Source organism: Oryzias latipes, chromosome 5 (genome assembly GCF_002234675.1).
Source record: "Oryzias latipes chromosome 5, ASM223467v1".
NCBI lineage: Eukaryota > Metazoa > Chordata > Actinopteri > Beloniformes > Adrianichthyidae > Oryzias > Oryzias latipes.
Genome location: NC_019863.2, coordinates 9,266,658 through 9,292,708, shown reverse-complemented (window position 1 = coordinate 9,292,708; position 26,051 = coordinate 9,266,658). Strand labels below are relative to the sequence as shown.

Genomic DNA, 26,051 nt, shown 5'->3' with positions numbered 1-26,051 from the left:
AAATTCAATGTCTGTAATAAAACAAAAAAACAAAGCAGTTTGGTAAAATAATTTTCTAGTGCATTGCATCCATGCAGCTTTTTTAACGCAAGGATCCATAAATTGAAAAAAAAAAGGTAAAACTGCGATTAATTTGATTTTAGTGTCATTTAAACAAACATGAATGTGCTTATTTTGTAAAAGGTAGTTTCTTGAGCCAGAGCATTTTTACTGAGGCAAGCAGAATGTATAAGGTCCAGGATGGGAGTTAAACCCTGGCACAAGCATTACAGAAGCTCTGAGGCATCCACATAAAGGATGGGTGATGTGTGGACGGGTGATGTGCAGATGGGTGATGTGTTGGAAAATAACTACTTCAAGGGAAAACAAAGAGACGACAACACTTCTTTCCACTGAGACATTTTATATATAATCAGTTTGTTTTTTTTTTGGTACATGTAGATAGAAAACTATTCAGACAGAAACACAACATAAATACAAAGCCGAACAATACTTTTCATAGAAAACAAACATAAAATTCTTTTAACCCCCTCCTACTTAGGGGTATACCAATGATAATGCATTAAGATCCTGGAATTACTTATTATTTCAATATCATATTTATGTTTAAATAATATTTCCATTCAAATTGTCAAAAAAATAAAATGGATAATTAAATGGTAATTTCTTGAATTTTATGGAACAAAAAGCAAAATATTAAAATAAAAAATGCATTTTAATCTGCATACATTTAATGCAGTAATCCAAAATCAAGACAGGGGTCACTTTAGACTTCAGGTGTTTTCATAAATTCATTTTCATTTTGAATAATGCTTAATAGCTCATTGAAAATCCAATTAACTGCAAAGGGTTATCTACTTTAGGTTTTTTTTTTAAGTTAAAAAAATAAAAATAATCCTTTATGGTAAAAGTAGAGGAGACTCGGCTTTTATGTTGTTAAAGAACTGGATTAGATTTTTGGCACAGATAAAAAATACAGAGATGAACCAAGGCGAATAAAAGCGCAAGAAATTCTATGCTACACATAAAATCTTGTTAGTTTTAAGGTGTTAAGTCCAGCTAAAATACAATATTTACATTTAGTTTTCTCTCACAGATCAAACTGTAATAAAGTCTGAGAATCATGTGTCTCGTTCATGGTTTCCAGTGTCCCAGTGGGTCAGAGCGTCTTTAGCGGGGTGTTGATTTCATCTGAGCAAATAGACTGAAAGGTTTGAGTGAGGCTCAGTTGCTGTCTATCACACAACAGCATCATTATCTCCAACAAACTTAGTATGCTGCACAGTCGCACAGCTGAAAAACTGTGGGAAAACAACAAATCTCCTGTCTTTTCTCACATATTTGGACACATTTTTAACGTTAGCCCATTTTTTGATGTTATAAATAAACCATTGAAAGGTCTTTTATTTTGTGGAAAGGAATTCATTTTTACCCTCAGGAATGTACATGATTTGCAGTGTGGCTGGGATCTGCTGCTGGTCTCGTGCTGTGGCATCAAATAAGTGACATGAAAGACACAGAAATGTAGGAATTTCTTTCATTTTCTAGCATCTTCTTGCAGCAACCACCTGAACTCTAAAAGCTCTTCAAATTCTTTACAATTGACATTTTGTCTGGATTGCGCACCCAAACTGCAAAAATTTGCCAAAGCAGTTTTCTTTTGTCAGTATTTTTGTTTCAATTTGTTGAAGCATTTTTTGCAGGAATACAGACGAGGAGCATTGTTGATCAGGGGTCGGTCATATCCAAGAAGTCTTTATCTGGTTGAGGTCCGCCCCGGTACCAGCTGCAGCTCATGTCCGAGCGGCGCACGCAGGCGTACTGCCGTGCCTGTTCCCCGTTTAGACTGTTATCCAGCAGCCAGTCCGTCCACAAGCATTCGTTCTCCCCTGTAGACGCACATGGCACCGTGTAACACGTGTTGATCTGCCAAAAAAACAAACAAAAATTAAAGCCGCAAGCGGCGTTGTATGGCCCGCAGACGCAACCCGCCTTCCACGCCCAACTCTACGCACCACCGCCCTCACCGCCCTCACCGCCCACAAATTAAAAGCTAGTAAAGGCTGGATTTGCTAATTATGCTAACTATGCTAGCTATGCTAATGTGGCTAAAAGTGCCAGCATAGCGATCAGCATCATCAACTGACTCAGAAAAACACATTACCTAAAATGCTAATTATGCTAACTATGCTAGCTATGCTAATGTGGCTAAAAGTGCTAGCATAGCGATCAGCATCATCAACTGACTCAGAAAAACACATTACCTAAAATGCTAATTATGCTAACTATGCTAGTTATGCTAACATAGCTAAAAGTGCTAGCATAGCGATCAGCATCATCAACTGATTCAGAAAAACACATTCCTCCATTGGTGAGAGCTATATGCCATAAGTTGATAAAAAAAAACCACTTTTTCCAAAATGGCGGCTTTTTTGTTTATTTTATCTCCATAGCAACCATTTTATGTTTTGGTCCCCTTTAGAAGACGAACAGATTGACGTCAGTTTCGGACAAATCGGTAAAAGTAAACTTTTTGTCGTCCTTAGCAACAGTGGTTTTATGCTAACCACGCCCACATTCCTTATATGTCCATATCCAGTGTTTTTCAATGTAATCTGTTTCAGGTATGAATGCATGCATTCAAATTTCACTGTATTGTATTGAAATGCATGGGAGTTATAACAGTGCGCCATTTTGCTAGCATGCCACGCGCACGCCGTTCAAAATCTACAACTTCTAATTCCAACATTTTTTCCACAGTAGCTTGCCATTGATGCCTAAAAAGTTTCGAGATGATTGCTGAAAATTTCAACGACAAGTTTAAGTTTGAATCCAGTGGTAAAGGTGTTTTTTATATAAAATTCAAGATGGCCGCCTTTTCCCGAGGGCAAAGGTCGACGAAACTCCAAAGGTGATTGTAGACTTACGCTAGGGACATGCAAGTCAAATTTCGTCAAAATCGCTCGAAAAAAAGTTCATTTTTCCATATTGTGTAAAATCGCGAAAAACTCAAAATGGCAGATTTTGGCACAAAATGGCCGCCAAACCGTAGGTCGTGTCGCCATCACGTAATGATTTCAAAACTTTATTTGGATATACCCGACAAAGTTATCTGGGTTTCGTTAGCCGATTCTTAAAAATAAAATCCGATTTTTTTTTTTTTTTTTGCCGAGTCAGCACTTTTTTTTGCGATCGTTTTTTGTTTACCACGGCCACATTCCTTTATCGATTTTGTCATATGTGATATCGTTTTGTTCAGTGTGGGCCAGGGTATCGCATATTTCCGTTTCAGGCTATTCCGATAAAATATGTGCGAGCTAGCTAAAATGGCGACCGTTGCGAATTCGCCACGCGCACGCGTTTCAAAATCTACAACTTCTAATTCCAACATTTTGTCCACAATTGATTGCCATTGATGCCCAAGAAGTTTCAAAAAGATCGATGAAAATTCCTAGGACGAGTTTTCATTTGAATACCTTACTAAAGGTGCTTTTTTTTGAAAATTCAAGATGGCCGCCTCTTCCCAAGGTCAAAGGTCAACGAAACTTCTTTGGTAGTTGTAGAATCGTGCTAGTGGCATGTATGTGCAATTTCGTGAAAATCGCTCAAACAAAAGTATCGTTTTCCCATATTGTGAAAAAACACGAAAATCGCCATTTCTCTGAGTTCGCCACAAAATGGCCGCCAAGCAGTAGGTCGTGTGGGCATCCCATAATGATTTCATAACTTCTTTGGGATATTTCCAACACGCGTGTTTTGGTTTCGTACCTGTATTTCAAAATATTTTTTTTTTGGCCCCATAAGCGATTTTTGGCCCATTCATTTTTTTTACGGGAACGCTCGCCGTGATGTCATCGACTTCGGGGGGTTGACGTTTTCTTTGCCGAAAATTCATTTTCAATTTATCCTAGGTGTGTGCCAATTTTGGTGAGTTTTCGGGTATGTGGCGGGGGTCAAATTTGAGCTCAAAGGCGCAGATAGAAAGCGGAATAATAATAATAATTAAAGCCGCAAGCGGCGTTGTATGGCCCGCAGACGCAACCCGCCTCCACGCCCTACTTTACGCACCACCGCTGACCTCACCGCCCTCACAGCCCGCAAATTAAAAGCTAATCAAGGCTGGATTTGCTAATTATGCTAACAATGCTAACTATGCTAATGTGGCTAAAAGTGCTAGCATTGCGATCAGCATCATCAACTGACTCAGAAAAACACATTATCTAAAATGCTAATTATGCTAACTATGCTAGCTACGCTAATGTGGCTAAAAGTGCTAGCATAGCGATCAGCATCATCAACTGACTCAGAAAAAAACATTACCTAAAATGCTAATTATGCTAACTATGCTAACTATGCTAATGTGGCTAAAAGTGCTAGCATAGCATTCAGCATCTTCAACTGACTCAGAAAAACACATTACCTAAAATGCTAATTATGCTAACTATGCTAGCTATGCTAACATAGCTAAAAGTGCTAGCATAGCGATCAGCATCATCAACTGACTCAGAAAAACCCATTACCTAAAATGCTAATTATGCTAACTATGCTAACTATGCTAATGTGGCTAAAAGTGCTAGCATAGCATTCAGCATCTTCAACTGACTCAGAAAAACACATTACCTAAAATGCTAATTATGCTAACTATGCTAGCTATGCTAACATAGCTAAAAGTGCTAGCATAGCGATCAGCATCATCAACTGACTCAGAAAAACCCATTACCTAAAATGCTAATTATGCTAACTATGCTAACTATGCTAATGTGGCTAAAAGTGCTAGCATAGCAATCAGCATCTTCAACTGACTCAGAAAAACACATTACCTAAAATGCTAATTATGCTAACTATGCTTGCTATGCTAACATAGCTAAAAGTGCTAGCATAGCGATCAGCATCATCAACTGACTCAAAAAAACACATTTCCTAAAATGCTAATTATGCTAACTATGCTAGCTATGTTAATGTGGCTAAAATTGCTAGCATAGCGATCAGCATCATCAACTGACTCAGAAAAACACATTCCTCCATTGGTGAGAGCTACATGTCATGAGTTGATAAAAAACCCACTTTTTCCAAAATGGCGGCTTTTCTGTTGATTTTATCTCCATAGCAACCATTTTATGTTTTGGTCCCCTCGGAAGGACGAACAGATTGACGTCAGTTTCTGAGAAATCGGTAAAAGTAAACTTTTTGTCGTCCTTAGCAACAGTGGTTTTATGCTAACCACGCCCACATTCCTTATATGTCCATGTCCAGTCTTTTTCAATGTATTCTGTTTCAGGCATGAATGCATGCATTCAATTTTCACTGTATTGTATTGAAATGCATGGGAGTTATAACAGTGCGCCACTTTGCTAGCTTGCCACGCACACGCCGCTCAAAATCTACAACTTCTAATTCCAACATTTTTTCCACAGTAGCTTGCCATTGATGCCCAAAAAGTTTCGAGACAATCGATGAAAATTCCAACGACAAGTTTACGTTTGAATCTGGTGGTAAAGGTGTTTTTTATAGAAAATTCAAGATGGCCGCCTTTTCCCGAGGTCAAAGGTCGACGAAACTCCAAAGGTGATTGTAGACTTACGCTAGGGACATGCGAGTCAAATTTCGTCAAAATCGCTCGAAAAAAAGTTCATTTTTCCATATTGTGTAAAAACGCGAAAAACGCAAAATGGCAGATTTTGGCACAAAATGGCCGCCAAACCGTAGGTCGTGTCGCCATCACGTAATGATTTCAAAACTTTCTTTGGATATACCCGACAAAGTTATCTGAGTTTCGTTAGCCGATTCTTAAAAATAAAATCCGAAAAATTTTTTTTTTGCCGAGTCAGCACTTTTTTTTGCGATGGTTTTTTGTTTACCACGGCCACATTCCTTTATGGATTTTGTCGTATGTGACATCGTTTTGTTCAGTGTGGGCCAGGGTATCGCATATTTCAGTTTCAGGCTATTCCGATAAAATATGTGCGAGCTAGCTAAAATGGCGACGGTTGCGAATTCGCCACGGGCACGCGTTTCAAATTCTACAACTTATAATTCCATCATTTTGTCTACAGTAGCTTACCATTGATGCCCGAGAAGTTTCAAAAAGATCGATAAAAATCCCTAGGACGAGTTTTCGTTTGTATCCGTTACTAAAGGTGCTTTTTTTTGAAAATTCAAGATGGCCGCCCCTTGCCAAGGTCAAAGGTCAACAAAACTTCTTTGGTTATTGTAGAATCGTGTTTGTGGCATGTGTATGCAATTTCGTGAAAATCGCTTAAACAAAAGTGTCGTTTTCCCATATTGTGAAAAAACACGAAAATCGCCATTTCTCTGAGTTCGCCACAAAATGGCCGCCAACCCGTAGGTCGTGTGGCCATCCCATAATGATTTCATAACTTCTTTGGGATATCTCCAACACGTATGTTTTGGTTTCGTAACTGTATTTCAAAATATTTTTTTTTGGCCCCATAAGCAATTTTCGGCCCATTCATTTTTTTTACGGGAACGCTCGCCGTGATGTCATCGACCTCGGGGGGGTGACGTTCTCTTTGCCGAAAATTCATTTTTAATTTATCCTAGGTGTGTGCCAATTTTGGTGACTTTTCCGGTATGCGGCGGGGGTCAAATTTTCGCTCAAAACGTCCGTAACAAACAAGAAACGTAATAATAATTAAAGCCGCAAGCGGCGTTGTATGGCCCGCAGACGCAACCCGCCTCCACGCCCAACTCTACGCACCACCGCTGACCTCACCGCCCTCACAGCCCGCAAATTAAAAGCTAGTCAAGGCTGGATTTGCTAATTATGCTAACAATGCTAACTATGCTAATGTGGCTAAAAGTGCTAGCATTGCGATCAGCATCATCAACTGACTCAGAAAAACACATTATCTAAAATGCTAATTATGCTAACTATGCTAGCTACGCTAATGTGGCTAAAAGTGCTAGCATAGCGATCAGCATCATCAACTGACTCAGAAAAACACATTACCTAAAATGCTAATTATGCTAACTATGCTAGCTATGCTAATGTGGCTAAAAGTGCTAGCATAGCGATCAGCATCATCAACTGACTCAGAAAAACACATTACCTAAAATGCTAATTATGCTAACTATGCTAGCTATGCTAATGTGGCTAAAAGTGCTAGCATAGCGATCAACATCATCAACTGACTCAGAAAAACACATTACCTAAAATGCTAATTATGCTAACTATGCTAGCTATGCTAATGTGGCTAAAATTGCTAGCATAGCGATAAGCATCATTTACTGACTCAGAAAAACATATTCCTCCATTGGTGAAAGCTATATGTCATAAGTTGATAAAAAAACGACATTTTCCAAAATGGCGGCTTTTCTGTTTATTTTATCTCCATAGCAACCATTTTATGTTTTGGTCCACTTCAGAAGACGAACAGATTGACGTCAATTTCGGATAAATCGGTAAAAGTAAACTTTTTGTCGTCCTTAGCAACAGTGGTTTTATGCTAACCACGCCCACATTCCTTATGTGTCCATGTCCAGTCTTTTTCAATGTATTCTGTTTCAGGCATGAATGCATGCATTCAATTTTCACTGTATTGTATTGAAATGCATGGGAGTTATAACAGTGCGCCACTTTGCTAGCTTGCCACGCACACGCCGCTCAAAATCTACAACTTCTACTTCCAACATTTTTTCCACAGTAGCTTGCCATTGATGCCCAAAAAGTTTCGAGACAATCGATGAAAATTCCAACGACAAGTTTACGTTTGAATCTGGTGGTAAAGGTGTTTTTTATAGAAAATTCAAGATGGCCGCCTTTTCCCGAGGTCAAAGGTCGACGAAACTCCAAAGGTGATTGTAGACTTACGCTAGGGACATGCGAGTCAAATTTCGTGAAAATCGCTCGAAAAAAAGTTCATTTTTCCATATTGTATAAAAACGCGAAAAACTCAAAATGGCAGATTTTGGCACAAAATGGCCGCCAAACCGTAGGTCGTGTCGCCATCACGTAATGATTTCAAAACTTTCTTTGGATTTACCCGACAAAGTTAGCTGGGTTTCGTTAGCCGATTCTCAAAAATAAAATTCGAAAAAAGTTTTTTTTGCCGAGTCAGCACTTTTTTTTGCGATCGTTTTTTGCTTACCACGGCCAAATACCTTTATCGATTTTGTCGTATGTGACATCGTTTTGTTCAGTGTGGGCCAGGGTATCGCATATTTCAGTGTCAGGCTATTCCGATAAAATATGTGCGAGCTAGCTAAAAAAGGTCGACGGTTGCGAATTCGCCACGCGCACGCGTTTCAAATTCTACAACTTCTAATTCCAACATTTTGTCCACAGTAGCTTGCCATTGATGCCCGAGAAGTTTCAAAAAGATCGATAAAAATCCCTAGGACGAGTTTTCGTTTGTATCCGTTACTAAAGGTGCTTTTTTTTGAAAATTCAAGATGGCCGCCCCTTGTCAAGGTCAAAGGTCAACAAAACTTCTTCAGTAGTTGTAGAATCATGGTCTTGGCATGTGTGTGCAATTTTGTGAAAATCGCTTGAACAAAAGTGTCGTTTTCCCATAATGTCAAAAAACACGAAAATCGCCATTTCTCTGAGTTCGCCACAAAATGGCCGCCAAGCCGAAAGTCGTGTGGCCATCCCATAATGATTTCATAACTTCTTTGGGATATTTCAAACACGCGTGTTTTGGTTTCGTAACTGTATTTCAAAATATTTTTTTTTGGCCCCATAAGCGATTTTCGGCCCATTCATTTTTTTTACGGGAACGCTAGCCGTGATGTCATCGTCGTGGGGGGGGTGACGTTCTCTTTGCCGAAAATTCATTTTCAATTTATCCCAGGTGTGTGCCAATTTTGGTGAGTTTTCGGGTATGTGGCGGGGGTCAAATTTGAGCTCAAAGTGGAAGAAAGAAAGTAGAAGAAAAATTAAAGCCGCAAGCGGCGTTGTATGGCCCGCAGACGCAACCCGCCTTCCACGCCCAACTCTACGCACTACCGCGGCCCTCTCCGCCCTCACCGCCCACAAATTAAAAGCTAATCAAGGCTGGATTTGCTCATAATGCTAACTATGCTAACTATGCTAATGTGACTAAAAGTCCTAGCATAGCGATCAGCATAATCAACTCTCTCAGAAAAACACATTTCCTCAAATGCTAATTATGCTAACTATGCTAGCTATGCTAATGTGCCTAAATGAGCTAGCATTGCGATGACCATCATCAACTGACTCAAAAAAACACATTTCCTAAAATGCTAATTATGCTAACTATGCTAGCTATGCTAATGTGGCTAAAAGTGCTAGCATAGCGATCAGCATCATCAACTGACTCAGAAAAACACATTACCTAAAATGCTAATTATGCTAACTATGCTAACTATGCTAATGTGGCTAAAAGTGCTAGCATAGCAATCAGCATCTTCAACTGACCCAGAAAAACACATTACCTAAAATGCTAATTATGCTAACTATGCTAGCTATGCTAACATAGCTAAAAGTGCTAGCATAGCGATCAGCATCATCAACTGACTCAAAAAAACACAATACCTGAAATGCTAATTATGCTAACTATGCTAGCTATGCTAATGTGGCTAAAATTGCTAGCATAGCGATCAGCATCATCAACTGACTCAGAAAAACACATTCCTCCATTGGTGAGAGTTATATGTCATAAGTTGCTAAAAAGCCCACTTTTTCCAAAATGGCGGCTTTTCTGTTGATTTTATCTCCATAGCAACCATTTTATGTTTTGGTCCCCTCGGGAGGACGAACAGATTGACGTCAGTTTCGGACAAATCGGTAAAAGTAAACTTTTTGTCGTCCTTAGCAACAGTGGTTTTATGCTAACCACGCCCACATTCCTTATATGTCCATATCCAGTGTTTTTCAATGTATTCAGTTTCAGGCATTAATGCATGCATTCAATTTTCACTGTATTGTATTGAAATGCATGGGAGTTATAACAGTGCGCCACTTTGCTAGCTTGCCACGCGCACGCCGTTCAAAATCTACAACTTCTAATTCCAACATTTTTTACACAGTAGCTTGCCATTGATGCCCAAAAAGTTTTGAGACGATCGAAGAAAATTCCAACGACAAGTTTACGTTTGAATCTGGTGGTTAATGTGTTTTTTATAGAAAATTCAAGATGGCCGCCTTTTCCCGAGGTCAAGGGTCGACGAAACTCCAAAGGTGATTGTAGACTTACGCTAGGGACATGCGAGTCAAATTTCGTGAAAATCGCTCGAAAAAAAGTTCATTTTTCCATATTGTGTAAAAACGCGAAAAACTCAAAATGGCAGATTTTGGCACAAAATGGCCGCCAAACCGTAGGTCGTGTCGCCATCACGTAATGATTTCAAAACTTTCTTTGGATATACCCGACAAAGTTATCTGGGTTTCGTTAGCCGATTCCTAAAAATAAAATCCGAAAATTTTTTTTTTTGCCGAGTCAGCACTTTTTTTTGCGACGGTTTTTTGTTTACCACGGCCACATTCCTTTATCGATTTTGTCGTATCTGACATCGTTTTGTTCAGTGTGGGCCAGGGAATCGTATATTTCATTTTCACGACATTCCGATAAAATATGTGCGTGCTAGCTTAAATGGCGACGGTTCCGAATTCGCCACGCGCACGCGTTTCAAATTCTACAACTTCTAATTCCAACATTTTGTCCACAGTAGCTTGCCATTGATGCCCGAGAAGTTTCAAAAAGCTCGGAAAAAATCCCTAGGACGAGTTTTCGTTTGTATCCGTTACTAAAAGTGCTTTTTTATGAAAATTCAAGATGGCCGCCCCTTGCCAAGGTCAAAGGTCAACGAAACTTCTTTGGTTATTGTAGAATCCTGCTAGTGGCATGTGTGTCCGATTTCGTGAAAATCGCTTGAACAAAAGTGTTGTTTTACCATATTGTCAAAAAACACAAAAATCGCCATTTCTCAGAGTTCGCCACAAAATGGCTGCCAAGCCGTAGGTCGTGTGGCCATCCCATAATGATTTCAAAACTTCTTGGGGATATCTCCAACACGCGTGTTTTGGTTTCGTAACTGTATTCCGAAATATTTTTTTTTGGCCCCATAAGCGATTTTCGGCCCATTCATTTTTTTTACGGGAACGCTCGCTGTGATGTCATCGACTTCGGGGGGGTGACGTTCTCTTTGTCGAAAATTCATTTTCAATTTATCCCAGATGTGTGCCAATTTTGGTGAGTTTTCGGGTATGTGGCGGGGGTCAAATTTGAGCTCAACGGATCCGTAAGAAAGAAGAAACGTAATAAAAAAAATAATAATAATGAAACAAAGCAGAAACAATATAGAAGTTTTTGCAGTCAGGTGGCCTATGTATTTCAATGCGGCCTGTCTTTTACTATAGGCTGGGCATGTCTTTTTGGCTTTAAACCTGTCTTTTGAGGGCTTTTTGGGGCTTTTTTGTGTTTTTGTCGTCATTTTTGCGACTACAATTTTGACGTTTGTGCGGGTGTGTTGTGCGTGTGTGTGTATATTTTTGTTGCGTTACACAATTGTCGTGTCGTTTTGTGCTTTGGGCGACTTTTGACCCCATTTTTTGGCGTTTTGACGCGTTTTTTTGACGTTTTGGACTTTTTGAGTGTTCGACCCTCGTACCAGTTACAATATGGTCCTTGCAGTCTATGACTGCTGCGGGCCATAATAATAATAATGAAACAAAGCAGAAACAATATAGAAGTTTTTGCAGTCAGGTGGCCTATGTATTTCAATGAGGCCTGTCTTTTACTATAGGCTAGGCATGTCTTTTTGGCTTTAAACCTGTCTTTTGAGGGCTTTTTTGGGCTTTTTTGGGCTTTTGTCGTCATTTTTGCGACTACAATTTTTACGTTTTTGCGTTGGTGTTGTGCGTGTGTGTGTGTATTTTTGCTGCGTTACACAATTGTCATGTCGTTGTGTGCTTTGGGCGACTTTTGACCCCATTTTTTGGCGTTTTGACGCGTTTTTTTGACGTTTTGGACCTTTTTGAGTGTTCGACCCTCGTACCAGTTACAATATGGTCCTTGCACTCTGTGAGTGCTGCGGGCCATAATAATAATGAAACAAAGCAGAAACAATATAGAAGTTTTTGCAGTCAGGTGGCCTATGTATTTCAATGCGGCCTGTCTTTTACTATAGGCTGGGCATGTCTTTTTGGCTTTAAACCCGTCTTTTGAGGGCTTTTTTGTGCTTTTGTCGTCATTTTTGCGACTACAATTTTTACGTTTTTGCGTTGGTGTTGTGCGTGTGTGTGTGTATTTTTGTTGCGTTACACAATTGTCGTGTTGTTTTGTGCTTTGGGCGACTTTTGACCCCATTTTTTGGCGTTTCGTCGCGTTTTTTTGACGTTTTGGACCTTTTGAGTGTTCGACCCTCGTACCAGTTACAATATGGTCCTTGCACTCTGTGAGTGCTGCGGGCCATAAAAAAACAGTTATCAATATCTGGGGGATTATCTTGTCAATCTTCAACTAGTTATAAATGTTGTAACAAGTTGATTTTACTCAAAGGGACTTGATTCAAATGAATGGATTTAAAAAGCAAATCAGTTTAACGCTTCTATTTGGTTTTGTTTTCATATTGCACCATCAAAAGTCGCCCGAACCGCACAATCGCCACACAAAAATACAGAAAAGCCCTGACCAGAAAAACAAAACAAATAGCCCACAATATGTGTATTAAGAAACACTTTTATCTCCTCCTTTACCACATGGAACAACAAAATATTTAATTGGTTGTTTTTATTGGAATGTAAAGCATTTAAAAACCCAGTCTGCTCATCTTTTGATCCAGTGTAAAAGCGTTCAATTATGATCATGCGCTTTTTAGTCAAAATCAGAAGATCTGTGTTGTTTTCAAGGCCATAGTTTCTGCAGAGTGGCAGGAGTTCATCAGAAAAGTGTCTCTAAGTTGTAGGACTGTTAGTGTGGAGCAGCCCCACCTCCAAATCCCAATTACTGAGAGCTATCCATTTACAGTCTCTCCCACTAGCTTTCAGACCCTCGCACCCTCAACCTAACATTAGCGGTGCAACAATAATGAGAAGCAATATTGCAGCTATCCAGTCGTACAGTTTTGATCCAGACAGCAGCTTAGACGAGGAAAACAAAGACATACACGGATCTATTTGTCTATAAGCATCAGAATAGAGGGAGCCTGTGACCTGCCAGTTGTATTTTCAACATAACAAATAAGCTCTTTTCAACTGCATTTTTTCCCCTGCTCCTGATTCACAAGGATTCAAATATAGAGATACTGAGAAACGCATTTTAAAACGTAACTTTCTTTATGGATGTCAGAAAAATACCACATGAGCATGTTAAAAGCACCAAAAACACAATTTTCATCAGAGTGGGTCTTTAATTCAGTACCTGTCTTTACTTTACTCCTCTTCTCACCTTTACATGGCGGTTGAAACTCACCAGGGTTCACTTGCAAGTGAACCAAGAAATAAGTTTTCACGGAGATCAGGGTTTAATTATTTTAATAAAGTTTTAAACTTCACTTAAAGTGGACAATGTAAGGAAACACATCTGGAGAGAAACAAATAGGCCATTGGGAAAGACCTCTAAAAGATTTCATATGTAAAAAGGAAAATGTTAGATTTGTTTCATGGAAGCAGCTTTTATAACTGTTCTCGACTCAAAGCTCAGAAGTGTGAGAAAGATAAATATGTGAACGTGGACCCAAGTTGGCTACTCACTCGGCATTCGCAGCCCAGCTGGTATCTGTAGTTAAGGTTCTTCTTTTGCGAAAGGGACAAGTTGTCCCATGATTCCACCAGGTCACACTGGCCAATAGAAACCCGGCCATCATTCCACATACTCCCTGAAGACAGACAGTAAAAAGGAACTAGTTTTAACAATTAATACTAAAAATGTCTAAAAACATTTATTTATCCCATTCTTCATTTTTGTGGTTTGTCACAATCTGTAAAGAGTTTAAATTTATATCTGTAGTGAGATTAAGGTGTTTCGTTCTGAATTTCAGTTGATTGGCTCTTTTACTAATTGTCATTATAAAAGGTAAGCAATCCACCCAAAGAAACTTTAACTTTGAAAAAGAATAAAACCTTTATTACAGTTAAAAGCATATCCCTAGACTTGATGTGCCTGTTGAGCGAAACCTTCAGAAAGCTGTACCTGAGAGCAGATACCCTGCTTTGTTGTTGGAGTCCAGCTTGACTCCACACAGTGAGGAGAAGACAGGTGTGTACACATACTGGATATCCTTGGCCCTGTCAAAACCTTTAAACATCTGGACACAGAGATGTACAGGAAGAGAAAAGCATGAAGCTACGCAGAGAGAACATAACCTTTAGAGCGGTACATGCAGCAGAAGTAAAGGTTGGTCTGATGACAAAAACACATTTTTACTGCATTTTATGGCTGTTCAAATGAGTGCACAAATCAAAATCCATCAAGTTGAAAATGCGATTTGCGTGCTGTTGACTAATGTGATGTTTGTTTTATGAGACGCAGGTTTGAAGGTCAAGGGTGGATGTTATGTCACCACATTGACGTTTTAGTGAGAGTCATTGTTTTGAGTCATTGTGAGCAGTTTATTTAAAATTCAATAAGCAAACAGGAAAGACTCCTTATTAAATGCTGACAGATAAAAGGCCAGATTTATCAAAAATGTTGAAATGTGCTTCTTTGAAAAGCTGGATTCTAAATGTTACCAAAGACTTTTTTTTTTGTAGTAAGAACAGCCCAACCTAAATGGCTCATCATCCTGACGCAGAAAGGGTTCAGAAACGTTTGAAATGTGTCAGTCATAGTCAAAGAGTCAGTCATTGAAAAGGATTCGCTTCCGGCTCCAACCAAATGAAATCAATTCAGTCGCCATTTTATCCCAATACGGATGGTGCCATGTTGGAGCTAGACATCATCAGGAAACAGTCTTTGTTTCAAGTCGGTCTCGGTCAACATTTCAATGGTAAACACTCTTGACAATCAGAACTGAAATTGTTAAAATGAGAATAAGCAACAACAAAAAGGTAGAGTAAGAATGGTTATTCTGACAAACAGAATGACTGAGTCATAACTGTTTTCTCAAAGGAAGTCTATGGGATATTGGCTTCTTGGATTCAATAACTTCTTATTTGGACCAACAGGGGGAAAGGGTCACTAAGTCCAGATCTCATATACAGTCAATGGGTAGAACTGAATGAAGGACGAGATAATGAATTCAAAAGTCTATAGTATAAAAACAAAAACCCACAAAGTGACACATCTGATGGGAAAAGTCAAAAAGAGTCTAGAGAAGTAAGCGATGAATCAACCAACAGGACGTCTGCTACTATTAAAGGGATTTGATAGCTGACAACACAGATGAGATTCACTTCACTAAAGATTACAGCTCAAAGCAACGGATTAAAGGAAATCCAGTCGTTAAAAGAAAACAGCAGTTTTACCCTAACAACTCTGTCAAATATTTATAAAACAAAACAATGGAGGGACAGCGGGTTAAGATTTAGATTGAAGGTGATGATAAATATAAAAGTATGATTTATATCTGAGGGATTTGGCCAACAGATGGGATCGATTATGGTGAAACCTTTTCTCCAACAATCAACTTATCAATAATGAGACACTTTTTTAAAAAGCACCACAAAAGAGTTTTTTACTTCATCAAATGAATGTAGAAACAGCTATTTTACATGATCCCACTGATTATAAGGTTTACTTAGATCAACCAGAGGTTAGGAAGAAGGAAAACACTTGGTGTCTTAAATAGTGGAACAGATCTTCAATGTGAAGCGCGGGTTGGGAGGTCAGGGATGTACACAAACGTTTTGGGAAATTTGAGTCATTTTGAGCTGTTTTTGGCTTAAAAAAATGAAAGTATAGAAACGCGTTTACCTTTTTTCTCTCCAAAAAATGTCAAGAAGCTAAAGGTGCTTCCGTCCGCTTTAGCTTTCGAAATCATTGCTGTTGAAGCTGCAAAGCTCAACACAAGGAAGAACAAAAAGATGCAATCCCAGTTTAGATTAAAATTTTCTGTCAGCTGATAGAAATAGATTAAAACCCAGCATTGAATTGTATAGAACCTTACGTAGTCATTAAAAACACCCATTATTAACAAAAAGCTCATTTTCGACTTCATGGTTTGGAGGGGAAACACCTTGTGCAACATTTTTTCTTCTCACAGTCAGCTGCAGTCTCTGTCATGCTTTGGTTTCTTTGAGTTTGGGTCTGACGTGCTGCAGCCACAACGTGGCTGTTGTTTGTTTTCATTTTAAGAAATTGAGATGTAGCAAAAAAAAAAAAGCTCAAGGATAAGCATATCAGAAGGTAGGCCTGCAGCGCAGCTCAGTGGCTTTTACAAGTGTTGACAGTTTTATTGAAGCTGTGTGAAACAAAAGCGTCTATTGATGTCGTCCACAAGACCCACCTTGATCATTTTGATCTCGTACTGGATCATCTTCATGTAAGGTGAGGAGCTGTTGCTAGGTGACACAATCTTCTCACCGGAGATCTTTGCCCTTATCACTGTTTGTGGAAAGCAGACAAAAAGAAGGGTTAGGATAAATTGAATTGGCTCCTGAATGCAAGAGGCAAGATAAAAGGAGCCCAGTCACTGGGCAAAGGCAATTTAAGCACCCAGATTTATGTATTTTTGGATGGATGGATAGACTGACAGATGCATGTATAAAGGGAGACATGTGTCCCCCCCCCCATTTCCCTCCTCTATCTCTTTAATCGTCACTCCTCTTCCTCCCTAGTGTCGCAGCCTCTCAGTGGTGATACAGGATGTACCCCTCTTCTCTTGGGAGGAAATTCAAAACCCACATGGAATAACAATTAGCTGTCTGCTTGCTCACTCCTAACCAATGTCACATGCACAGCATGCATGGGCATTTTTTGTTTTAATGCAGCCAGACCACAACATGCAGCCTCTGCTTTGCCAAGTGAAGCTGCAACAGGGCATTTTGTTGGCACAAACTACTGCAGAATAAGATGTCGTTATCTTGCTGTGCAAATGATAGACTTGTCCTGTTTCTAATGTTTTTTGAGCAAATGAATCAGTTTGTTATTTAGTATCATTACTGCAGAGACAGCTGAAGGGTGGAAAATATTAAAAAAAAAGCAAACAATGCTCAGAAATCTGGATCAAAACAAATAAAAAAACTTTAGCACTAATAACAGAACTAACAATAAAAAACCAAAAATACAAGAGCTTGAGTTAATTAGGTCTTTCATATTTATTTTTATTTGCTTTACAATACTTTCGTTTTTTTTTTGTTTTACCCATAGTTCCTCTGTACACATTATGTTTCACATTTTTACAGCTTATTGATCAATTTAGGTTTAGCCATGTAATATTAAAGCATCATTAAATGGAAGGATAAGTAATTCTATACTCCTGGAAGGTGACGTTTGTTCATTCATGCGGCTGTAAAGGGTTCTCCTGCAGGGACATAAACTCGCTCGTGTTTCTCAGAACTACGCAGTACAGTTGAACAAGAATGAAGCTCATAGTGGAAGCTGAGAGCAGGAGGCTGGAAAAGCCGATTTTGTAAAACTTTGAATGACAAAAGAAAAACAACAGCATCCATGAATAAAGGTCGCACAGCTGATAGCAAACTGCCCCCTTGCTTTTTCTTTTGGAACAGCCCAGAAGTACAGCAGTGTTTTGTGTGCTGTAAGAGGAGGAGGGGCTCAGTCTGTTCTGTGAAATCAGCTTAGGGGAAACTGAGACTTTCTGTTTGTTTGTCAAAAGAAAGGCTCATGAACATTATTGAACTTGTTTGAAGCGATGAAGCTAGACCTTGTGGCTCTGCGGAGCAAGACGGTGGTAAATGGATGTGTCTTTTGCAAGAAATGTCAGGGAGCTAAAGGTTTTACTGTGACTTTGATATAAGAACCAAGAGAGTTGACTAAAGCACAGCATACATACAAAAACTACCACGTCTCTGTCCTTAAAGAAAAAAAGATTAAAAGTAAAATCAAATGTGTTTTCTCTTGGATTAGGCTGATTTTAATTCTTTGTTTTCCTTAGAACCTCTTCATAAATGTTTTGGAATGTTGTTCTTTTGAGTTAAAACTTGTTCACAGCTAACCTAAAGATCCCAATTTTCTTTCTGGCCTTTCAATAACTTTACATGTGTTTGGGAAAATGGTCCAGACACCATGACTCAACCTCAAGACAATGTCACCTGGATAAATGAGAAGCTTCGCCAGCAAACCTTTATAGATTACTACCACTATTTATCTGTCAATATTTTTTTATGTAATCCTATTCTTTGAAAACTGTTGGCCAAAAAAATTATATGGAACAAAGGCCAACATACTGAGAAACAGCTTGTTGAATTTGATGTAAATAGCTAAATTTGGGTTTAGGAAGTAAACACCTGTTTCTAAAAATGTCTAAAGCAAGGTGCGTTCGCCATGATGGCGCCACAGAACAAGCTCCTCCCACACTGCCATACCAAACTGCAGCATTTGTTTTTCTAAAGCAGCTGCTCTGTCTTCTTTATGCCAGAGGGAACAGCTGGGTAAATCTTGAATAATGGCTATATGCCACTTGCTAACAGTTAAAAACAAGGGATAACACAGATCAGAGTGAGATGAACAGCACTGAGCTATTCAGCAATAAAACTTAAACTGTTGCCGTTAAATTCGGGAGGCGAGGCAGATATAATAGCTGAGTGAATGATTGAGTGCTGCATATTTGAATGTTTATGTTAATCCCAACTCTCCTCCATCTTGAAATTGCATGAATTATCTCCGGCAGATTAGATCAGCAGCTTAAGTCACCGTTGCTGTGTTTTGCCCTGAATTGATTGCAGCCACGCCGGCAGCGTGAGAGTGCCTCCTCCATGGCTCCAGAGCTACATCAGCGAGGAGAAATATTGCAAACTTGTACCATGAGAACTGATGAAGTAACTTCTCATTCCCAGATGAATTGGCAACCCTTGTCATGCTCACAAAGCTGGACTGTTAGTGCGCTTTCACATCGATATTGTTAGTATGCAGACCATCAGACTGAGCCTATAGACATGTAAATGAAGCTGAGAGGGAGAGGGAAAGAAAGAGAGAGATGGAGTAGGCTGTGCTGCCATGGAATGGCTTCAGCCCGGGAAATACACACTCACACACATATACACAACTAAAAATGCACAAAGACACGGCCAGGGAATTGTCCAGAGTGTGCAGAAACCAATATATTATCCAGATGCACAGTAACTTCACAGAGCTTCTGGGCTCTAACAGCACCGACAGGTCAACTTAAGGCCACCAGCACCTCAGCTTTGAAACAACAAAGACTGTGGTCCAGCAAAAGAAAAAGAAAAAACTTTTTGGTGAATATGACACCTTGCTGTCCAAGATTAAGGTGAAAAGAGACACTTCCAGGTTCTGCATGTCTGCAGCATTCTTCTGCTCATACCTTTTCTGTTTTAATAACAAGAAAAAGCTTCATGGCACACTATGAAGATTTTTCCTAAGGAACAAAGACTATTATTTTTTGTTTATCATGCAAACTAACCAAAGACAAAGAAAGATTTGCTGGGTTTAATTTGTTCCTGGGTGCAAAGCTGAAGAGTGAAGCAACGCTCAGTAAATCAACATTCCCATACATCTAATAAACCTATAAAAGATGCAGCTCATCTTTAGAAGAAAGGGTTTTAAAATAAAGTTACAAATTTTTCATTCTCTGAAGTAAACTAATTTCAGAAGGACTTAGGCATTAAATATGTATCGTCTTCTAACACGATTTAAAGCCTAAAAACTGAATTATTGTATTTGTAGAACTCCAGATTTTGGTGTAAAAACAAAAAGTGTTTCAAAATTGGTTTTACTGTCATCTTAATTAGTTTTACATATACGGTAACTATACATATTTCCTTTTTGTAAACGTATTTGTCAAACAGTTTTTCTCGTTTTGAGGCTGTGCTGCTGTTCTGCTCGGCCCGACCATCATTGTGGAAGCAGTTATTTATGTCAGCGAGTCTTTCCTGGTGTAATAACACTTTAGTAGTAAATCAAACTCGTAGTAAAACCAAATAGATTAGGTGAGCTAGGTTTGCAACTCATACATTTACAAGAGAGAAAAAAAACAAGTAATTTGCCTAAACAGTTGGGGGACACTGAAATCTCTAATCAGAAAAGGAGAAAGTAGGTCACACCAAACCCTACGGTATTAAGGTGACTCTATAAACGATGCTCATTTTGGGATTTTGATGTCTTTAAAACTATTCCAGCATACCGGTACATGTACTATTATCTGATAATACCATCTGAATCTACAAATGATTATATTATAGCTTCTTCCTGCATGGTCAGAACATTTTTGCATAAATTCCAGTGTGGACCATCACTTATTATTGTCACAGTAATTAAATATTGTCCTGGTGGAAATAAATCTGCAAACAGCAGAGTTGCTGTTGTTTATTTTTCCATTAAAACAGAGAATATGTATCTATTAGTTTGTTTTCACACATGTTCTGTAATAGAATATATTTGTTTTAAGCACATTACTTTCATAATGGAGTTCTCATATATTCATATGTTGAACAAATACATCTGTTGGTTTGTAAGGTGAAGTGAAGGTGTGCTCAAACATTTCGTGCTTTCATCTGACACACAACGACTGCACACATCAACAGTAATTGCTAGACAAGCTGTAGCTGATTCAGACATTAATTCATAAACGTCTGCGTTTGGGCTTTGGGTTGCGGAAGCAGCAGTCTCAGCAATAAGCCCAGATCTCCTTGGCCACCTCCTACAGCTCTTCTGGGAGGATGCCTGGCATTCCCAGGTCAGCAGTTCTATTCATGGTCGGCTGGAGCACTTTCTCCTGGTTGGACACACCCGTATTGCTTCACTAGGAACATGTCTGATGGCATTCTCGCCAAATCTCTAAACTACCCTAACTGGCTCGTCTAAGTGTAAAGGCATAGTAGTTCTGTTTGTAGTTCCTTTTAGATGGCTGAGCTTCAGCTGTATCTATAAGACCCGGTTTACACTTCATGGTGATTTGTAGTTGCTCAGGTGGCAAGGGCATCGGAAGGGAATCACCCCAATCGCTGCAAAATGTTACACAAGCTGATGACATCATCATCAGCATTTGAATGCATTCTAAATACAAGAGGAGTAAGACATTATTTAATTCTGACTCAGTTGCACAATAAAAAAAAAACATTTTCACTGCATATTCACTTTGTAATGCAAATATTTAACGTTGTCTACATTCAATAAAAAAAAAAAAAAAAAAAAAATATATATATATATATATATATATATATATATATATATATATATATATATATATATATATATATATATATATATATATATATATATACTTTCTAGACTCAGGGGTCTGAGGTCTTTCCAGGGACCTTTTGTAGCCACTCCTCCAGCTTGGGGGTTACTGCCCCGATTGCTCCAATTACCACTGACACCACTGTCACCATCACCTTACCAACCGGCTGGGTAGCTCGGTTGGCAGTAGGGACATAATGCGATTGATGCGATGGCCGATTGCTAAGAAATATTCACCAGGCATAAGGGTCCATGTCCGCTGCCACGCTTGTGGCTTTTGGCCACAGCTGAAAGCAAAGGAACAGAGATGGACCAGTAAACTCAGAACTTTGTCCCCTGAATCAACTCTCACTTCGCAAAGTAGGCATTACTGCCGACCTTCAACAATTCATCAATGAATCTCAGTCTCCATCCTTTCTTTACTTGTAAACGAAACCCCCAAATAGTTAGGTCCCTCCACCTGGAGATGCGACTCACCCCCAACCTGGAGAAGGGGGGGTTCCCTCTTTTTCTGGATAAAAACCATGGCTTCAGATTAGGAGGAGCTGATTATTATCCCATTTACTTTACACCCAGCTGCAAACCCCTCCTTAGAGAATCAAAGATCTTGGCTGGATGAAGCCAAAATGATCCTTTCATCTGGAAATAACGGAGACTGGATTCAAAGTCTCCCAAAGCAAAAACCCTTCAGACTTTTGGCAGCTCAGAGAAAATCTGTTAATGAAAGGCATGAACAAAATTGGTGAAGTTCAATTCTGACTAGAAACAAATCTGACTTACTGCTGACTATGTTAAACAGCTGTCCTGCATTTTTATTTAATTATTTATTTGTTTATTTATTTATTCATTCATTTCTTTAACAAGGACAGTACACATTAAAAGCATGGCTGCAATGCTCCAGAATTAGCCCAAGGCTATTTTTCTTCTGTAGTCCCCTATATCATGGCTCACATTTTCAAAAAATTTTCGGATAAATTTGAGGTATTAAGTTTTTAAGGTTTGTAAGTTACAATCTAACTAGTGTTCAATTAAACATTTTCTTCCCAGCTTTTACTAAAATATTCCAAGCACAGTCATTATTCTATACCTTCTAAGTTCCTCAAGTTACAATATAGATTTGACCACTAACACAATCCCGGTCTCTGCTGAGGGCTGTCACATCTTTATCCTGTTTGCAAAATGTCTTTGTGTTGACTAACTAGACAAGCACTGACAACACGTTGATGATAAAATGTTGATAAAGCAGAATGGTGTCAAGGCCATCATCTGTTTTGTGAGACCAAAGTGATCTAGTTTACAGATCTTTACAGATCTTGTAATATCAGATTAAAATTTTCAGGAAATTAAGTTGTTCAAGGGCAGATCTGGTTTTCTTGATTATTTAGTGGTAAATGTTAATTACATTTGTGGAAATCTCAGTAATTACCCTAGAGTTCCATTTTGGTCACAAACATCCCACTTCCTTTGAATTAAGCTGTTTTAAAAGTATTGCTTCAAAAAGCTGTCATGAAGTTCAGTAACCCAGATGAAGTTTTGCTCCGACTTCGTTTTTAGACTCATTTTTGAGCAACTTTGACAAATCTGACCCCCACAACCCGACGGGGGATAGGAACCAATTAGAAACGCAAGACTTCAAAGAAAGTGATCCCTCCTTTGCCCCCCCTTTTTTTTTCTTTCCTCCCATTCCCCTGCTGGCTTGTAACCTTTGACAAGAGCACATACTCCAGCTTTCCACACTTTGGAGCCAAGCACTCAAAGTCAAAGCAGAGTGTTGGTTTTGGCCAGCCCTTAGACAAGAGAGAGCTGTATAGTGGGGGCCATGGGTCTGGGAGACGAGCATGCTATCTGACAAACAGACAGAAACTAGGCCGTGTTGATTTAGGGATGACTGTGTTGTTAGGGGCTGGTGTTATGCACAAAGAAAGGTAGCAACTAGTTCAACAATTTTTTAACATTGTGACATTTTCACAGCGATAAAAACGTCCGGCCCCTCATAAGCAACAACATCTGCATGTAAGCAAAACAACAATTAAATGCTTCTTTTTTGGCAGTTCAATCACCTTTTATGTTGATTGTCACTGTTTTTGCCTTATAAAATCTTAGAAAATTGGTCAGTGAAATAATTCCTTTACGAACGATGTGACACAAATTCCATTTTCAACCAAAGAAACGATCCCTCTGGCTATTGTTACGTGAATGTGGTCAGTTACTCACCAATCTCAGCGCTGCAGAAGAGCTGCTGTGGGTGTGATGGGTGGCAGCTGCATCCCTCTACAGCTTCCTCCATGCCCGCACCAAGCAAAAGGACCATCCACAGCCCCAAACACACACTCTGCTCCTGGGACACGGCCATGACGGCTCTGGCTACCTCTGACTGCTCCACCACTTGATGAACGCTCTGATGCTGTTAAGTTTCCCTGGAAGGAATTCAGCCCGACAGTCAACAAAGGGGGAGCGTGGCAAATAGAACAGCGGGGTCAAATTTTTGGGGTGAGCTCCGCTGAGCTTAGAGGCAGCTGTGGATAGAGATGTTTTCATAAGTTTAAATTGCAGCTCTAAATTCAAGTTGCAGCAAATAAATTGAGTTGAAGGCTGCTGCTGCTTCTGCTCCACTCTCTTTTCTCCTCTTTCCCTCTCCCCTTCTCCATGGAAAACACCCAAGGAGACTCACAATAGTTGGATCTCCTCACACTCTGGTCTTGAATGCTGAGAGGGTCGCACACAGGGAGCCTCTTATGTGCTCAACAATTTAGGGGCAGCCTTCCCGAATGCAGAAAAACTCGTCTTTGCCTCTGCTTCTTTTTCTGTTTTTGAAGCCCTACTATCTCTTCTCCCCCCAGAATTTTTTTTCACTGGTTGAGATTTAAGACTTTAGTTAAGTTTAAGCTTCAAGCTCAAAATCTGATTGTTAACAACAGATTTCTAAATTATTCAAATAATTAGCTAACGTTTTTTATTTTTATTTTAGTGATCAGGGGGTTAATTTTCCTGTTATAAAACCCAGTTATTCTGTGTCTTTAGCTTAAAATGCAAATGCAAAGAAGTATTTTTCTTTTTACCGCAAAAGCTGTACTTTGCCTGTTATTGCAAGAAATATGGTGAAAATTGAACAAGCTGCAATTAAAGATTTATATTTAAAATTTAAAGTATGGATCTCAAAGTAAGTTTTTGCAACAAAACATTTTTTAACAATTTTAACACTTTTTTTTGTCGTCTTCAAAAACTGAAAAAAAAATCAGAAAAAATCTTGGACATAGTTTTATCATTTAATGAAAAATTCTGGCTCATTCTCATAGCTGATGTGGTTCCTTATGTTGTTACAACAGCTGTTCTCATCTTGTGAAGCTAATTGGAGACATTTTAACCTTTTTATTTTTTTTCCACAGATTACTACACCGGGTTTTCCAGTCGTGGTGAAAATTGGACATGCACACTCTGGAATGGGAAAGGTGATCTAATGTTTCCTTTTTTTTTTTTTTAAACCTTGCCTATTCATTGCTCAAATTGTGAGATACAGAAGGGTGTCTTCCATAGCAAAGTCCAAACTAATGAAAGAGCAAAATGATTCTTATGTAAAGGGACAAATTGCCGCTATTTTTTTGGGCCACTCAATGACATCTTCATCATTTAGCAAGCTGCCATTGGAAATCTATTTTTTATTTGTGCACAGATGTGGGTTTCTTTTACTATAAAAGAACTTTATTAAACATGTAAAACCACGTCACTGTGAAATTCCTTCCCCTATTCACATATAAAACATATGGCAGATATTGTATCCATAATATGAAGTTATTCTGTTGTTTTTTTCTATCTTTCATTCTCCTCTGACTTATTTTTTTTTCGCTCACTCTTTTGTTGTGCTGATATTGATTGGAGGGTGTTACGATATTTTCTGCCTGAAATTGCACTGAAGACTTTCTAAATTGATCCATTGCGCATCTTTCTCCAAGATGGCTCTGAAATTGTTATTGTATGTGTAATGGTGTAATGGATGGACTTGAAATTGTCCCAGAGAGGCCATTTTAGAGAGGAAAAAAGAAAAAAGGAAGGACACGGGCAAAAACACGTTGAAAAAACTACGGTAATACATATCCTTAATAGTTAAGCCTGGGTTCATCCAAATTTACAAATTTGCTGGCTAATAGTGATATTAAATCAGTTGCATGTCATCAGTCTTTTTGAATGTTGATATGCTTAAAATAAAAGTTCTGAAGCTGGTCTGCTGACCATGGAGATTTTTCCACAGTGTTTAAAGGATTTGTACCACAGCAAAGAAAATTAAGCTTAAGAAATTAAATCTTTGCTCTTACAGGTAAATAGATCAAACTAAACAATGAAAAACAATGAATGAACGTTACCTTAGTCATTTATACATAAACCATTTTCTATTTTATGTTGTTTTGCTGTAGGTCAAGGTGGATAATATTAGTGACTTTCAGGACATTGCAAGTGTGGTGGCCATCACTCAGACTTACTGTACCACAGAGCCATTCATAGATGCCAAGTATGACATCCGAGTCCAGAAAATCGGTGCTGATTACAAAGCTTATATGTAAGTATGTTTTATTGTTTTAAAAACAACGTTTTTGCATTTTGTTGATCAAAGGAATTCTATTAATTGTAAGAGAAAGGGGGTCCAACATACGGTAATTTGTCTTTTTAAGGTATGGGATTCCACAGTTGATTTATACAGTATTTTCAAGAAATGTGAACCAAAGGGTAAAACCAACAATCACTATTTTTTAAAAATGCTCCTTTTCAGCAACTCTCCACTTTTCCAACATCTCCAAAAATTATAATTTCTTTCAG

General features: G+C 38.8%; 2 protein-coding genes across 2 annotated transcripts in view; one reads left to right on the top strand and one right to left on the bottom strand.

The window, feature by feature from the left end:
• syn2 (synapsin II) overlaps positions 1–26,051 on the top strand; it is a 90,335-nt gene that overhangs the window by 51,870 nt on the left and 12,414 nt on the right. Inside the window, exons 6-7 of the mRNA XM_023954875.1 lie at positions 24,629–24,691; positions 25,652–25,794. Of these exons, the coding sequence (XP_023810643.1) occupies positions 24,629–24,691; positions 25,652–25,794 (206 nt within the window). The remainder of the gene's footprint in view (positions 1–24,628; positions 24,692–25,651; positions 25,795–26,051) is intronic.
• On the bottom strand, positions 421–23,950 carry timp4 (TIMP metallopeptidase inhibitor 4). The gene is made up of 5 exons (XM_004068652.4): positions 23,457–23,950; positions 16,369–16,466; positions 14,115–14,229; positions 13,676–13,800; positions 421–1,926 (listed from the first exon to the last, which is right to left on the bottom strand). Exons 1-5 carry the CDS (start codon positions 23,593–23,595, stop codon positions 1,729–1,731), a joined length of 675 nt encoding a protein of 224 aa, XP_004068700.1. The 5' UTR covers positions 23,596–23,950; the 3' UTR covers positions 421–1,728.

Excerpts from the sequence above, each read along its gene's own strand:
- timp4 (XM_004068652.4), bottom strand. The coding sequence starts at position 23,595 with ATGGCCGTGTCCCAGGAGCAGAGTGTGTGTTTGGGGCTGTGGATGGTC. Across the intron at positions 16,467-23,456 it reads CTTCTGCAGCGCTGAGATTG|TGATAAGGGCAAAGATCTCC; the intron begins GTGAGTAACTGA and ends TTCCACAAACAG. Across the intron at positions 13,801-14,114 it reads AGCAGGGTATCTGCTCTCAG|GGAGTATGTGGAATGATGGC; the intron begins GTACAGCTTTCT and ends GTCTGTCTTCAG.